The sequence below is a fragment of the Petaurus breviceps genome, unplaced genomic scaffold (assembly GCF_028583685.1).
Source record: "Petaurus breviceps papuanus isolate PSGF00001 unplaced genomic scaffold, PetGlider_PUasm1.0 156, whole genome shotgun sequence".
NCBI lineage: Eukaryota > Metazoa > Chordata > Mammalia > Diprotodontia > Petauridae > Petaurus > Petaurus breviceps.
Genome location: NW_027185720.1, coordinates 1,559,671 through 1,575,800, shown reverse-complemented (window position 1 = coordinate 1,575,800; position 16,130 = coordinate 1,559,671). Strand labels below are relative to the sequence as shown.

The 16,130-nt window shown below is 35.8% G+C and overlaps 1 protein-coding gene across 4 annotated transcripts in view; it reads left to right on the top strand.

Annotated features, from left to right (window-relative positions):
- The window catches only part of ZFC3H1 (zinc finger C3H1-type containing), a 60,480-nt gene that overhangs the window by 1,242 nt on the left and 43,108 nt on the right, over positions 1-16,130 (top strand). For all 4 annotated transcript variants that reach the window (XM_069081934.1, XM_069081935.1, XM_069081933.1 and 1 more), the window contains exons 2-3: positions 9,027-9,443; positions 13,623-13,687. In XM_069081934.1, the coding sequence (XP_068938035.1) occupies positions 9,027-9,443; positions 13,623-13,687 (482 nt within the window). The remainder of the gene's footprint in view (positions 1-9,026; positions 9,444-13,622; positions 13,688-16,130) is intronic.

The window sequence follows — 16,130 nt, the reverse complement described above, 5'->3', positions numbered from 1 at the left end:
TGCTCAACTCAAATTGTAATTTTATTTAAGGCTGTCTCTTCTTGATGCCATTAAAAGTGAAGGGAAAAAAATGCTCCACAAAGCGGTACAGGGAACCCTCCGTTATTCAGAATTGCGGCCTCTTGATTTTCCTAGCCTCTTTCATGTTTTCCCTTTGGTGTTGGCAGTTTGTTAGAGGGAGATCTTTTTGTCTGGGTAAGTATGGAAGAGAGACATGTTTTATAGTAAGTTTGGCTACTCACTAAGGAAGGTCTTGGGAGAGGTTGGGATAGAAAACTCAGCTTTTTATTTTTTTAAAAAATGACTGGTCAGGTACCACCCTGTGTGTGATTATAGAGTGGGTAATCCCTTGTTCTTAGGAATTAGTGTTCATCTTTTTGAAACAGAATCATAAGATTTACAACTGGGAGGAGTTTTGGAGTTTGGGAAAGGATTAAGGCTGATAGAAATGAAAGGTTAAAGCTCAAAGTGTGGGACAACAGAGTTGCCTGGAGCCTAAGGTATTCTCTCCTATATTCAGTCAGTCAGTAAACATTTATTTAGGTCTGGTCCTCCCTTGTGCTAGGCACTCTTGTTAAATCCTGGGAATACAAAATCCCTGCCCTCAAGGAGTTAACAATCTGGGGTATGAAGGAGAGGTGGAGACTTCAAGTAAACAAATAATGCCCAACCAAGCTAAATATATGGGATTGTAGGAACAAAAAAAATCCCTTCTAAAGAATCCCCCTTTTGCTTGAAAGCCAGAGCCATGTCTCCATAGGCAGTCCATTCCATCTTGAGTCAACTCATTTGGTAAGCAATTTTTCCTTAAGTTGAATCTAAATTTGCTTCTCAGAGGGGTTCTTAAATTTTATTGTTTGATGGACTCTTTTGGGGCTCTGGTGAAGCCCCTGGACCTCTTCTCAGAATAACATTTTTAAATTTGTAAAGTAAAACATATATGATTGTAAAGGAAACCAATTATGTTGAAATAGTTACCAAAATATTTTTTAAAAAATCATTGGCTCCAGGTTTAAGAACCCTTGGTTTAAGGCTACACAGGAAGTAGCAGACTAATAGTTTTTTCAGTTAGAAATTAGGTCAGATTCCAAGTCTTTTTTTCCAGTTATGTACAAAAATAGTTTTCAGCATTCATTTTTGTAAAATTTTGAGTTCCAAATTTTTCTCCCTCCCCTTCCCCAAACACAGCAAGCCATCTGATTATAGGTTTATCATGTTAAACATATTTCCACCTTAGTCATATTGTAAGAGAAGAATTGGAACAAGAGGGAAAAAACCATGAGAATGAACAAAAAGAAAGTGAAAACAGTATGTTTCCATCTGCATTCAGACTCCATAGTTCTTTCTCTGGATGTGGAAAGCATTTTCCATCATGAGTTTTTTGGAATTGTCTTGGATCATTGTATTGTTCAGAAGAGCGAAGTCTATCATAGTTAATCATCATACAGTGTTGCTGTGTACAATGTTCTCCTGGTGCTGCTCACTTCACTTAGCATTACTTCATGTCAAGCTTTCCAGGTTTTTCTGAAATCTGCCTGTTCATTTCTTATTGCATAAGTGTTCCATTCCACTCACATTCCACAGCTTGTTCAGCCATTTACCAGTTAATGGACATTCCCTCAGTTTCTATTTCTTTGCCACCACAAAAAAAAAACCTGCTATAAATCCTTTTGTGCATGTGGGTCCTTTTCCCTTTTTTTATGATCTCTGGGATACAGACCTAGTAGTGGTATTGCTGGATCAAAGGGCAATCACCCTTTGGACATAGTTCCAAATTGCTCTCCAGAATGGTTGGTTGAGTTCATAACTCCATCAGCAATGAATTAGTGTTCCAGTTTTCCCATATCTTCTCCAACATTTATCATTTTCCTTTTCTGTCATATCAGCCACTCACATAAGGTGTGAGGTGGTGCCTCAGAGTTGTTTTTATTTGCATTTCTCTAATCAATAGTGATTTAGAACATTTTTTCATGTAATTATAGATACCTTTAATTTCTTCCTCCGAAAACTGCCTGTTTATATCCTTTACCAAGTCCGTTACTCTTTAAAATTAAAAACAAAAAACCTTAAACTTTAGCAAGCTTATGGACTAGCTTGTTTTGTGGTAACTACATAGGCGTAACTTACTTTCATTTTAACCATTTTGCTTGGCATGCATTCCATATTGAAGTGATTCATTTGTGGGTGTGTAACATTTAACTTTTTTTTTTAACTGAAACTCTTTGAAGGCTTCTGTAATGTTGCTTTCCTTCAAGTGAATTTTATAGAATGATATGATTAGGAGAGATCTCCAGAGCTCCTGTTATGGGGAGTCATTAATTGGAAAAACTGTGACACATTCAGAAACTTTAGCTTCTATGTAAGAAAAAAAAAAGTTTGCAGGGAAAATTAATCCCCACTTTCAGTTTTACCCAGTGTCACTGCAAAGTCACTGTTTCATTGTGTTCAGAAAGGAAGGAGGGAGAGAAGAACTGTAATCTTGTCCCAACCATGTTTATTTTTTGTGTTCATCTTATGGAAGTGTATGAGCCTTTACAAATAATAGTTTTATAAAAAAGATAGATTGAAAAGTTTGGACCCCAAACCTTGATTAGCAGGAAGTAGCACCGCTTTATAAATTAGCTAACGAGCAAGCAAAAAAAAAAATGCTGTTTTGTAGACTCCTGTTAACAGATTTGTCTGAGGTTTCTCTACCTTTAGCTAATTTCTTAATCTTGATGATTTTTATGATGACTTGGGGTCATAGGATCACAGATTTAGAGCCTTGAAGGGGCCTAGGAAGTCACCTAGTTTAGCCTCCTCATTTTATGAATAAAGAAACTGAAGCCCAGAGAGTTAAGATTATACAGATATTAAGTGGCAGAGGACTCAAACCTAGGAAATTTCAAATCTGACTCTAGGTTGAAGTTATATTCTAGGTTAGAAGTATTTTCCCATTATCTTATTCAAACAACTTTGAGATAAAGAAGGAAAAATAAATGTTCCATGTTCTAAGGTATTGAAAAATGGCATTGGTTACATAGCAGAAATTACTTAATTGCAGATAACATTTTGAATTCAAGGGTACTTGCTTTACAATCCAAACAAATGAAAGAAAAACGCCATACACAACTCTCCCCCCAAAATCCAAATCAAAACAATAAAACCAACATTCCTAGAACCACTAATAATGTGGAGTAAGTGGAGACCTTAATGTTAGTCTGGTAAATGACAGCATGTTGCTTATTGTTGGAGTTAATTCATTGACCTGGGAAGATAAAGCTGTCTGTGTAAGATATAGGGTCCTTTTCTACATTTGTAGGTAGGAATAAGTGATACAATTGATATGATAGCTGAAGAATATTCACTTAATATTTATATAGAACTTCTCCCCTCTCCCATCTTTCCCCAGAAACTTGATTGAAAATACAGTACTTTGTCATTCCAAGGAGTTAGGGAAATGAAAATTAACTTTATTTAAAAAAGAAATTTCACTTATTATGTAGTTAATATACCCAGTTTGAGGAAAAAAACGGAAAGGATATTTCACTGCTCAGTACTGCTTTGATAGTAGAAACTACTTGGAATGGATAAGATTCTTTCCCTGTTTTTTAAGAAAATCAAGTGTGTGAGCTGAGCTTTATCAAAACGACAGAACAGTTTCTACAGCTGTCACTTTGCCGTCTTCCTTTACCTAGATAGATGCTGTACCTAAAGGAAGATTTTATCAATAACCTGGTTTAGAAATGGGATTTGTATGTTGAGTTTGAAAAGGAACATAGTTCCTAACCACCTTTGTGAAATATCAAACAAAATTTAGAATAATAAACCATTTTACATTAGCCCATTATATTCCTGCTCAGTCAGTCCACCTTGTGGCTTGGAGTTGACCCAAGGTTCTTAAGTCTGTAAGTGAAAGAGAAACACAGACAGCTCCTACCAACAGACATAGGTTTCAGATTGCTAGAACTATGAGTTTGTCCTCTGGGGGACCAGCCTAGCCAAGTCTGGAGAAGTACATTGCCAGGGTGGCTGCAAGGGGATGGAGTTTTTGAACATTGCAATCCTAGACTAGTTTCAAAGAGATTACAATCCTCTGTTGGTGAGGCAAATACCGAAACCAGCAAATTCTTGGATTCTTGAACATCCTTAGTATTATATTTTCAGGTTATCGTTGTTTTAATTAAATACAATTAAAGGCCTTTTCATTCTGCAAAGATTATATGAAAAAAGATTGCAGTAGTGTTTATGGTTCATTTCCATAGATACAAAGTGGGTGTTTCCACTGTTTTCAGCGTACTTTTGTTTCATTTTACTTGTCTTTTGGCTCTTGATTTAGGCCTGAGAGGGACCTCAGATTGAGTCTAGTTCTTTAAAATGAGGCCTTGTGAAGGTAACTTGCTTTTCCAGTGTCACAGGAATTAAGAATGGCTTGAAGAGTCATGGATATGATTTGGATGAAATTATAGAACTTTTATGCTGTATTCTTTTCCCTCTGTGATCTAGCAATACTGACCTCCTTACTGTACCTCGCATGTGAACTTTCATCTCCCTTCTCTGAGCATTTCATCTGATGGTCTCCCTTGCCTGGAATGGCTCCCCTCCTCTTTGCCTCGAGGTTTCCCCAGCTTCCTTCTGGTCTCAGCTTCAAGTCCTGTCTTCTGCAAGAAGCCTTTCCTAGTACACCTTAATTGTACTACTCCCCTTTTCTCTGGGTTACCTCAGTTGTGTGTGTGTGTGTGTGTGTGTGTAAAATATACGTATGTAAATATGGATAGAGAGCTAGTTAGTTGTTTGGTTGTCTACCCCATCAGACTGAACTTGAGAGGAGGGACTGTCCTTTTTGCCTTCCTTTGTGTCCCTAGCTCCTAGCCAGTGATACATACAGCAAATGTTTGATAAATGCTAATGGACTGACATCATTTCTTTTAGTAAGACTTGTTTTCAAATCCTAGTTAAAGTATATAGATGCTGCTTTCCAAAAAATTATTTCAAAATAAAGTATTAAGCAAACATACAAAAGAACACACTTAACTAAACCTAAACTAAACCTAAGCTCTTGAAAAAGTAGAAGCCAAGAAATTAAAAAAAAGTTTCCATGTCCCCTTTCAAGTTTTGATACCTTTGAAATTTATGTGTGTGTATGTGTGTATGTCAGTAACAGCTGTGTGAAACTGGGTAACACACTTCTTAATGTGCCTCAGTTTCCTCATCTGTAAAAATGAGGGAATTAGAATCTTTCTAAGGTCTCATCCAGTGCCAAAGCTATCATCTAGGTTCTGGTTTGCTTAACATACAAAGAGATCTTTCTATACTTCCTTGTATTTGTGGTTTAAAAAAAAAATGGCCTATGGTAGCCAGGCATGTGGCTGCCTAGGATTATGAAATCAGGCATGGATTGACTTTGATCCACGCAGCTATCAGTGTGAAACAATTCCAGTGCAAATTGGGAACTTGTAATGGCCTTTTGAGTTGTTGGAACTCATCTATTTCGTGTTTGAACTATACATTTCAAGATGCTTAGCTTGAGGATTTCAAGTATCAGTTACATAGGTGTCTTTAGAAGGTTTATTCATTTGTTCACTCAAATGTTTGAGTATTTGCTTGCTGTAGAGGAAGACCATCTTTCATAGTCTTAGTATTAGCCCATTACTTTTTTCAGCATTTTCTTAATTGGGCTAAGGCCGGCTTTTCCCTTCCTTTCTCTCCCCCTTTTCCTTTAGTTTTGTTTGGTTTATTGGGTTTATTTTGTTTACTTTGATTGGTTCTGGTACAACGACTAATGGTAGCTGATGATATCTATATCTATATCTGTAATATATCTCATAAAGCATTTCCATTAGTTCTTTTATGTAAGAGGAAACTGAGGCTTAGGTTTAAGTCACAACTGAACCAATAAATACCTTGTAAACAAAATAACATTTCAGCAAAATTTTATAAGAAATATTTGACACTTTTTCCCGTTTAAAAGCAAGAATCGTTGATGGTTGATAACAGTTGTAAGGTATTGAAAATTACTTTGACTTTTAAGGATTTTTTTTTTTTAAGCAGTCGGTTAAGTAACTTGCTCAAGGGTTACACGGCCAGTTATTTCTGGGTGTGGTGCTAAGTATCAGAGCCCGGATTCGATCCCAGATCATCCTTACTCACTGAACCACCTGGCTGCCCTTTTTAAGGATTTTTTATGGGGAAAAATTTTCAGAATGAAAAATGAGTACTGTCTTTATGGTCCTCTCACTTTTGAAAATGACCTTTAAAAATACTTAAATTTTTTTGTTTGTTTCATTGCTGGTATGTTGGTTCTAAATCTGTTGGTTGAATAGGTTCTCAATCTAAATAAACATAGGCAATGTTTAAGATGAACAAGTTAGTCTTAAAAATTTGATAACCATACTATGAAGTTGACATTTCCTTTTACCAAAAAAAAAAAAAAGGATTTTGCATAGCACTTTGAGCCTTGGTTAACATAGAGCTCTTCCCAGCCCCCCTTTCCATCCCCATAGATATTAAATTTACCTTGATAGTTCCAGTATTGCCTTTTCTTTACCATGTCCCCTTCTGAACTTCCTTCTGCTCTTTTGGGGGGGGTATTTTAAATGATTCATTGATGTTCTTTTCTTTTATTAGTGATTACTTATTATACTGTGATTACTTATTCCCTGTTCATCCTCATGACATCTATCTCCCTTCTCCCCCATAAAATAAAAACTGCTGGAACAAGTAGATTCATGTAAAACAAATCAACGCATTGGCCATATTTGAAAATGTATGCCTCAGTTTGCGCTTTTAGTCCGCCTCTGCCAAGAGATGGGAAGCGTGATTCACCATCCGTCTTCGGGAGTTAAGGTTGGTCGCTGCATTGACCATCATTTTTGTCTTTTACACTTCTTTTCCTTATGATGTTGAAGTTGTATAAATTGTACTTGTTCTCACTCTGCATCATTTCATACAAGTCCTCTCTGGTTTCTCTGAAGCTATTTTGTCACTGCTGACATATAAACTACAACATGTAGATAAATGGGTGATATTTCATTACCTAGATTCACCCTAATTTGTTCAGCCATTCCCCACTTGATGGGGATCTGATTTGTTTTCAGTTCTTTGCTGCTGCCACCACCACAAAGTGCTGTGTATCTTCGTCCTTTTCCTCAGTCTTTGATCTCTTTGTGGGACATATTGCTGGGCCAACAGATATGCACAATCGAATGAATCCAAAAAGGATGTTATTTCTAAAAGGCTTTCCAGAATGGCGCCGCCATTTTTCTCTCATTAGCAGTGCTTTAATGTGCCTGTCCTTTCACAGCCCCTCAACAATTTGTCATTTGCTTTTATCTTATTAGTGATTTGGAACATTTTTAATATGGTTATTGATAACTTGCCTTCTTTTAGAATTGCTTAATTATATCTTTTGACCATTTATCAATTGTGGAATGGCTTGTTTTATATTTGTGTAAATTCCCTATTATATCTTTTTTTTTTTTGCTTCAAAGCTTTTTTCCCTCTAGTTAATAATTTCCCTTCTAATTCTAACTGCACTGATTTTGTCAAAAACTTCAATATTGTGCAGTAAGAATTGTTCATTTATATCTCTTTCTTTAATTAATCAAGAACTCTTTCCCTATCCACAGTTGCTAAAGGAATCCTTTTCTCTGTTCTTCTAAGTTGTTTGTGACCTGACCTTTAATAGCTAGGTCATGTATCCATTTGGAGTTTATTGTATCATGGTGTGAGTTGTCCCAGACCTAGATTTTTCTATGTGACTTCTTTACAGTTTTCTCAGCAGATTTTGCTGAATAATGAATCCTCATCCCAGTGGTTGGGAGTTTCTGGTTTTATTGAATACTGCTAACATGCTTATTAGTTTCTTCTGGGTTTTGTGTACCACTGACCAACCTTTGTATTTTTGTTTTTTTTTTGCTTTTTGGAGGGCAATTGGGGTTAAGTGACTTGCCCAAGGTCACATAGCTAGTATTTGTGTTAAGTGTCTGAGGGTGAATTTGAACTCAGGTCCTCCTGACTCCAGGGATGGTGTGCTATTCACTGTGCCACCTAGCCGCCCCAACCTTTGTATTTTTAACTAGTACTGAATAGTTTTGATGATTATTGCTGTTATAGTATAATTTGAGACCTGGTAATTCAAGGCTTACTAGCCTTTCCACTTTTAAATAGTGTTCAGTTTGTGTCTTAAAAACAATTACTAAAATTCTCACTTTTGAGACAAAGACAGGAAAGATGGGCTATTTCTTGATTGTTTGCAAGTCTTAACAGGTTGTGTTGATGATTTTCTGTAGAGGGACCTAAGAACCATTTTTCTGTTTTCATGTTAATATATGCTTCTAATGGGGCTAGACTAACATGCCATTGATAGTAGGGCTAGTACCCTAACATAACCAGGTGGATTATTTTTAGATGGCAATTATTAATGTTTAATTAAATTTTGACTCTAGTAGTTTGGCGGAGGTTTCATCAAATATTTATTAAATGGTGGAGGGTAGGGATTGATAAATGATTACTTTCTTTATCTGGTCATTGATCTCATCCTATACTTTCCCAGCAGATTGTATACTATGCCTTGAAAGCATTCCCTCCTTTTCTTTAAGGGCCTGCTCAGCTGCCACTTCTTCCATGAAGCCTTCCCTGTTGTTCCCAGCTGAAAGTGATTTCTCTCCCTCAGATTTTCTTATAGCATTGTTTCTGGATCTCTGCCTTGCTCCCCCATTCTGCCTCATATCATACTTATTGGTGTACTGTGGCTGCCTTACAACCAATAGTTCTTTTAAGGTGGGAACTATATGTCTTCTTCATCTTGGTATCCCCAGTGCCTAGCACATTACCTGGAATATTACAGCTACTTAATTCATATGTGTTGAATTAATATTCTTAGGGATCACAAAATCTTTTAAGAATTTTAGAATTCTTTTTTCATGCAAAATATAATTGAAGAACTCCAGCAAAAAGGAAGAATTCACTTGAAAGTTAAGTATTTTTCTTAGGTAGAATTATGGGAAAAAATCTGTTGAACCAATTTTTCTTAACGGACTGTTCAGCTAAAAGTTTTGGAAGGTCTCCATCAAGAAAACAGAGTTACTCATCCAAAAATGAAAACTGTGGGGAAGAAAGTTTTGAAGACTTGCTTTTAAAATATAAGCAAATTCAGTTGGAACTTGAGTGTATTAATAAGGATGAAAAACTGGCTTTGAGTAACAAAGAAGAAAATATGCAAGATGATGCTAAAATATTGAATTCTGAGGACCAAATAATTACAGAGAATGTCAGTATTATAAAGGACCCAGTAAAAGAAGTACCTCCTGAGGAAAAAAAACAGGTTAAAACTTTTCAGGCATTTGAACTGAAACCTCTCAGGCAGAAATTGACTTTACCAGGAGATAAAAACAGATTGAAAAAAGTTAAAGATGGAACAAAACAGCTTTGCCTAAAATCAGAGCCTACAGAATCCAGTCAAGGTAACGGAATTGAATATTTCTTTTTGTATGGTACCACTCTGATGTATTTTTTTTTGTAGTTTTGCTTTAGAAAAATCAAAAGAGATTTGATTCACCTTATATAATGTCGTGCAAATGATGGGTTGCATGTTTGTTGTTATAAGAGGACCAGCCTAGCTAAATTTCTAGGGATTCATCAACATGTTGGTTTCAGGGTGACAGTTTTTCAGCCATAGCCCCCAAAAGACTTGTCCACTAAATAATAGAAGGTGTTGCAGTCTGTGTTGGTAGGATTGAAATTACTCATCCCTGAACTATTAGTGTCATATTTTATAACAACATTTTCAGGTCAAGTTTAGTGTCCTAATTTGTTTTATTTATAGATTTTTGCCTAAGTATTTAAAAATATGATTTATGGAAACTTGTTTCAATTTTGTTCCCCTAAACTTAAGACAATGAAGAATAATTTTAAATTAAGAACTTAAATAAAGACTTAGCAGTGTTTTTGGTCAGTTATCATAGTCCATGTTTGTATCTGACTACCTTAGGACCCAGTACTGGCTTTTGCATATAATTGAATTCCAATATTTGACGGTTTCTTCATTTTGTTTGCAACTGATTGAAGCCAGGCTTTACAACAGGCAATAGCAGTTTATATCCTATATCATTAAAGATGATTTTTCAGTAGTCTTGAAGCCTACCCTAGACAGGTTGTGAAAAAAACTTTACTCCTTGTTCCCTTTGCTGCTTATGTGGTTAACTGATTACTTAGCTTCTAGGAGACTTAAGGTCTGAACCTCCTCAGAGATATTTGTATTTTAATAAAATGCTCAATGGAATGAAGGAGGGGGGAGGGTAGAGTTTACTGACCTTTGCTCTGTAGTTACCCTGCTTCTCATTTTCTGCTCTTTAAGTCTTCCCTAATGAGGTATACTCAGTCATAATCTGGAGTAATTGTTGAACATGTTCTAAAGACTATTTCTTTTCTCTCTCTCCCACTCCTCCCCTCTCCCTCTTTCTCCCTCTCCCTTTGCCTCTCTTTCTTTCCCTCTTTCTCCCCCCCCCTTCCTCCTATCCCCTTTCTTTCCCTCCCCACCCCCCAACCTCCTTTTTGTGGGTCTGAGGTCTGAATTACAATACTTGGGGTAAGAAGACTACCTCGAAGGGTTTTTTATGGCCTCAATTGACCTGTTTTCTATGACCTTGGTTTCTATCCCTCAGTTGCTTTAATGTTTTAAAAAACTTAAAAATTAGTATTACTTTACGTTCTATCAAAGTATTCTTTATATAATTCCCTCTTTCTCTCATGTCACACTATAATAAAATGAACAGATGAGAAATGTAAAGATATACAGGTATTTGGGCTCTTATCACAGTCCTCAACGTGCTGGATGAAAAAATAGAAATGACAATAAAGAAAATATGAGAAGAGTAGTTGGACCTGAGTATACAGATAGGAATTCTATACAACATGGTTTTGGGACCATTGAGAGATTAGTTCCAGTTGAAAGAGGATTCCAAACTCTCAAGAAAAAGGAGACAAAAGACATTAGCAAAAAAAAAAAAGTCACCAAGAAAATACCAATACCTTCTCTACCCATATGGTCCCAGCTTTACAGATTTTTTGAGAATAAAATTTGCATGCTTTAATGTCTTTAATGAAGGTTTGACAAGGGAATAGACAGGCTGTTGCAAACTATGCTGCAGCAAGCCACATCTTTACAGTCACAATTTAGTGAAGGGGTAGAGAATACAAGATTCTACTGTGCTTATTATTTCTTGATTGTAAGAAGAACGTTTTAATTTGGTAGAGCAAAAAGTTGCCTTAAAGTCTCTTCTAACAAGCTTTCTTCCATGCATAAATCAGTGTTATATAAGATTCCTTGAAGATATAATAACATAATTTTTTGGATGTTTTTCATTATTATCAGATGAGGCATGAAATAGATAAAAGTATGCTCACCAAAGGCATTTGATATTGTCATGAAGGATGTCCAGTTTAGAGTACAAATTGAAGAATTCCTCATAGATGATGAGTTTCTCCAGGTGTTCCTGTTTGTGGATTAAATTGTGCTGATTATATCAAGTGTGTTAATACTTCAGAATATCCTAAATAAGATTCATAATCACTTGTTTGGTCTGTCTGCACTGAAACAATACAAGAGCTTATTGCCCACATTATGATAGTAAGATGGACAAGCTATAGCGATCAGTATTAGGGCATTTATCCTGGCCACACATTGCTGGTGGACTCTTGAGTAAGCAGGAGGAGCCAGATGGGCTGGATTGCTTTCAGGAGCTCACTTTTCTGAAACAGAGTCTCAGTTTTTTAACATTCACAGTCTTCTCTAGAAGCCCCTTTGGTTCTGAGTTATGGAACCTCTGAAGAATCAAAGTTCCGGGATGCCCTCTGGGCTTTGGAGGGGCTCGTGGTGGGCACGAGTAGGCAACATGTTAAATAGAAGACATAGCATAAAAAAATCTAACCAAAGTTTTGCTTGACTAGAAAGAGTGAGGGATAACTGCTGGACAGCCTGCATTGTTTATTAAAGTCTGCAATATCAGGAGATCTAGAGAAAGACACATTGGACCTCTGTGGAGAACATGGAGGGATGTGCAAGAGAGACCCAGATGAAGTATAATCTTCACTCCTGGACAGTACATACAATGTGCAGTGCATGAGATCACAAATTCATTGAAATATCCAAAATGCAGCCCTATGAGGAAGGTAGTATGTTGTTATTCCCACTTCACAGATGAAGAAACTTATTTAAAAACTTTTATTGATGCCTTTAAAAAACATTTTTGCCATTCCCAACCTTGCCTCCTCCCTTCCCCCCACCTTCATAGAAAAAGCAGCTCAATGGCCATGACTGACACTTTGCCTTATTCTGTACATATAGTCTACCAATTCAACGCTGAGAGGTGGGAAACATACTTCAGCAGTCCTGGAGAGTCAAGATTGGTGAAAGCACTGAGTTCTTTTGTCTTTCAGGATATTTTTTCTTTATGTCATTGCAGTGATCGTGTTAATTCTTGTAATTTTTCTTATTATACTCTCTTAAAGTCTTCAGTTTCTCTGAGTTACCTCTGTCATTTCTTATAGTGCCATGATATTCCATTTTATGCATATACTACAATTTTGTTTAGCCAGACTCTTAATCATTGTGTATGGGTTTGGCTCCCAATTTTACCCAATAGTCTAACTAGAGCCAGAGCTGAAATTTACATCCAGGTTTTATCTCTCAATCCCCCTATGCTATCCATTTTACTAGTTGGGATTGTGTAGAATAAATACTTAAATATGTGGAATCAGTGGCCAACAATTTATATTTAGTTACTGAATTTTGTTAAATTGTACATTAAAATTCACCTTCTTAGTTTCTAAAACTTAAAGCAGTTAATGATATTCTAAAGTGTTCCTATGGAATGTCTTAGTTTTTTCCTTCTCTGGGTTTGAAATCTAATGCTGCTTGGTTACTAATCCATGCTCTACTTGAAATAAGTTTGATGGATTTGTTGCTAATGAGCAGTGCCCACATTAGCGGTGGAATGATGTTTGGAACACAAATGTTTTACCATCTGCTTCTCTTCTACCAGTTTACCAGAAATCTGGGCCTAATCCTGGAAAATCTGGACATGTGTGTGAATGAATTTAGATTGTAAAACTTTGCAGTGTGTCTGCTTATGCTGTATCTGCTCTGTGGATTAACGGAGGACTTTTCAAGATTTCAACTTAGTATAGTCTGTGAGTGAATTAAATGCTCACATTTTCTGGGTGACAGTTTGTCCGAGTTTTGTTTTCTAAGTTTGTAAATCTGTTGTAATGAAATCATTCTGTCCCCCATCCCACCATCTCCCCCCCACCCTGCCGCCCAAATTTAAAGTAATTTGAGAGTACTTATTTTAAATCTGGAAGTAGTTTTAGGGCACTTTCTTTCTTAAAATGCTAAAATGCATCCAAATATTAAGATTTTAAAGTTGATCGTATGTATTGTAAGAGATTTTTTTTGACCTTTCATACTAGCACTTTCTTTTAAGTTATGAGAAAGGCATAAGAAAACGTTTGGCCCTTTGTTTTTATTATTAGCATTAACTTTTAATGATCTCATAGTCTTAATATTGGCAGAGATAGGATCATTTTCCTGTAATTTTATTGTGTATAACTAAACATTCAGAAGTTGCTATCTTATTTTAAAGGATTAGAAGACAAAGAACAAAGTTTAACAAGAAAGATTAGCACTTCAGATCTCCTTTCTGAAAAGGTAAGGAATTTGCTTTGTGTGGTTTGGAGTGATGTATAAGAATTATTTATTGGGCTTCTTTTCTTTTGAGTCTTCTGAAAGAGAAATACGGAGTAACTCAGGAGAGAAGGATCTCTGAGGCCAGATAACCAACCCAAGTAATTAAACAGAAATCCTCTCTTGATAGCATCCCTGACAACTTGTCAACTTCATCAGCTTGATTTTAATTGGTCAGAAGTATAGATCACTTACAGATCAGTATCTCATAACCCACACTGCACAAATATGTGATGATTTTGGGAGAGGCGCAGTTTTATTTTCCTTTCCATTAATTTCTCATCCTTGCCTTAGCTCCATTTTGCTTATTATTTAGCTTGCTTACTTTGAAATGACCTTTGTTTGGAGATATCTTGTTTGCTTTTTAAAAATCTTTTAAATTTAAGACATGTCTGAGATTCTGCTACTTAAAGAAGGTAGGTAGTTCTAGGGAAAACATAAATGAGCTCTGGAAAGGACCATATTACTCAAACTTTTTGTTGGTACTTAATTAGAATTTATGAATAGTGTGATACATTGTGGTGCAGATTATCTCCCTGTGGAAATCTCTTATAAATCTCTAAAAACTGGAGCTTTGGTGATTTCCATTGAAGTCTTTGGTATGGAGCCTCACTTAACTAGGTGTAAGATCTTGAGCAAGTAAACCATTCTGGGTCTTTATTTCTTTTATCTGTAAGGTAAGGGGTTGGACTTAGAAGATAATTAAAATCTTTTCGAGTTTAAAAATTCTCTAGGCTCAGGATGGCTTTGGGAGAGAAAAGAGTTTTGAACATATTTGTAACTGCCATTGGAATTTTTGTTTTGATACTCACTGTAGCACAAGTTGTAGACTAGGCCCAACAAGAAATACTTGAAGATATAAAGGCCTTTAAAAAATACTCACTTTCATTAAGCTTTCTTAATTTAGAAGGCTAACTAATGCCTCAGCTTGGTGCAGAGATGAAACTAAATAGAGTACCTATTTTGGGGTTCTTTGTAATTCTCTAGGCTCTTGCCAGAACAAGCCAAAACACTGCATTCATATGTGATACCTGGGGTCTCAACATAAAACAATAACTTTTGTTTTGCTAATTCAGTAAAGGTTAGTTATAGAAAATTACTTGATTTTTAGATGAAATAAAATAATGGCATCCCCTTTCCTTTCAGAAGGGAGAGTCTAAACCTTCCACAGCAGTTTGCAGAACATAAAAAAATTGCAGACCAAGTGGAGACAATAACTAAATCATGTGCTAATAATTTACTAAATCAGAGTATATTGTAGTTTATAAAAAGTTTCCCCAGAAAAGTGTAAGATTTGTGATTTTCTTTATATTTGATAGAAAGAAGTATTAATGCCTTCCATTTGTGAAAAATGTGAAAAAAATGGGAAAGAAAAAAAAAACCAAGTCATTGCCAATTAGTTTGCAAGATTTTTGGAAGAAAAATACCATAATGGTCTGAATGTAGGCTGGACTCTTGGGGGGGGGGGGGCGGGGCTGGGATTGTAGGTATAAATTGAAAATACCATTGATTATAGTGTAGACTAACCAGAGTTGGGTCTGTCTATATTTGGAGCAAAGGCTGAGTATAAATACAATATACAATCAGAATTTTGGATGAATATAATTCAGGGTATATCCTGAAGTGTTTGGAAAAATTTATTTTGTAAGGCAGATCAATTTCCTATATTTTGACTTGTTTTTCTGTGAGAAAATTGGGATTCCAGAAAAAAAAAAGTTTTCCAGTTGTTTCAGGTCCTTGTGAGACAATAGTCTTAGAATACTTGGGGAAAGAATTTATTATATGCAGTGGAATGGTGTTTGGGTTTGCTACTTTAGTACCAAAACAGGTTTCCTCTAGTTCATAGGCCCTAGAGCTAGAAAGGGGCCTTAAGACATTACCTAGTCTAGTTTTTCTTTTTCCAGATGAAAGATACTGAGCCCCAGAGACTTTGAGTAACTTTGTGTCATAGGTAGATAGTAGTAACAGAGCTGAATTTGAAATCAGTTCTTTGGTGCCAATTGCAGTGCTTTCCTTATGATAAATCAAGTTTTTCAGCCTAAAAAGAAAAAGTGAATTTTTTTCTTTAATGCTAGCAAGGTAGGTATTTGCATGTAGGGTGATGATTTATGAAAGTTTTAAAATTCAGGTGGAAATCTACTGGTCTGTTGAAAAAAGTGCCATCTTTCAGGTTGGTCATTTACAAAATGATGAAATCAGTGATTAAGAAATAAAAAACTGCTTTCTGATGAGTTTCACTTAGGAGCAGAAGTTTTTTGGGATATGTAATGTAGGTCTGTAAATTTTTTCCCCTTTTTTAAAACTTCTAAAAGAACTTTAAAATGTAATGGGAAAAATGTTCTTAGCATTTCAATTATATCTGAGTTTTTCTTTGTAGGAAATTTCTTTTGAGGAAATATGTACAATG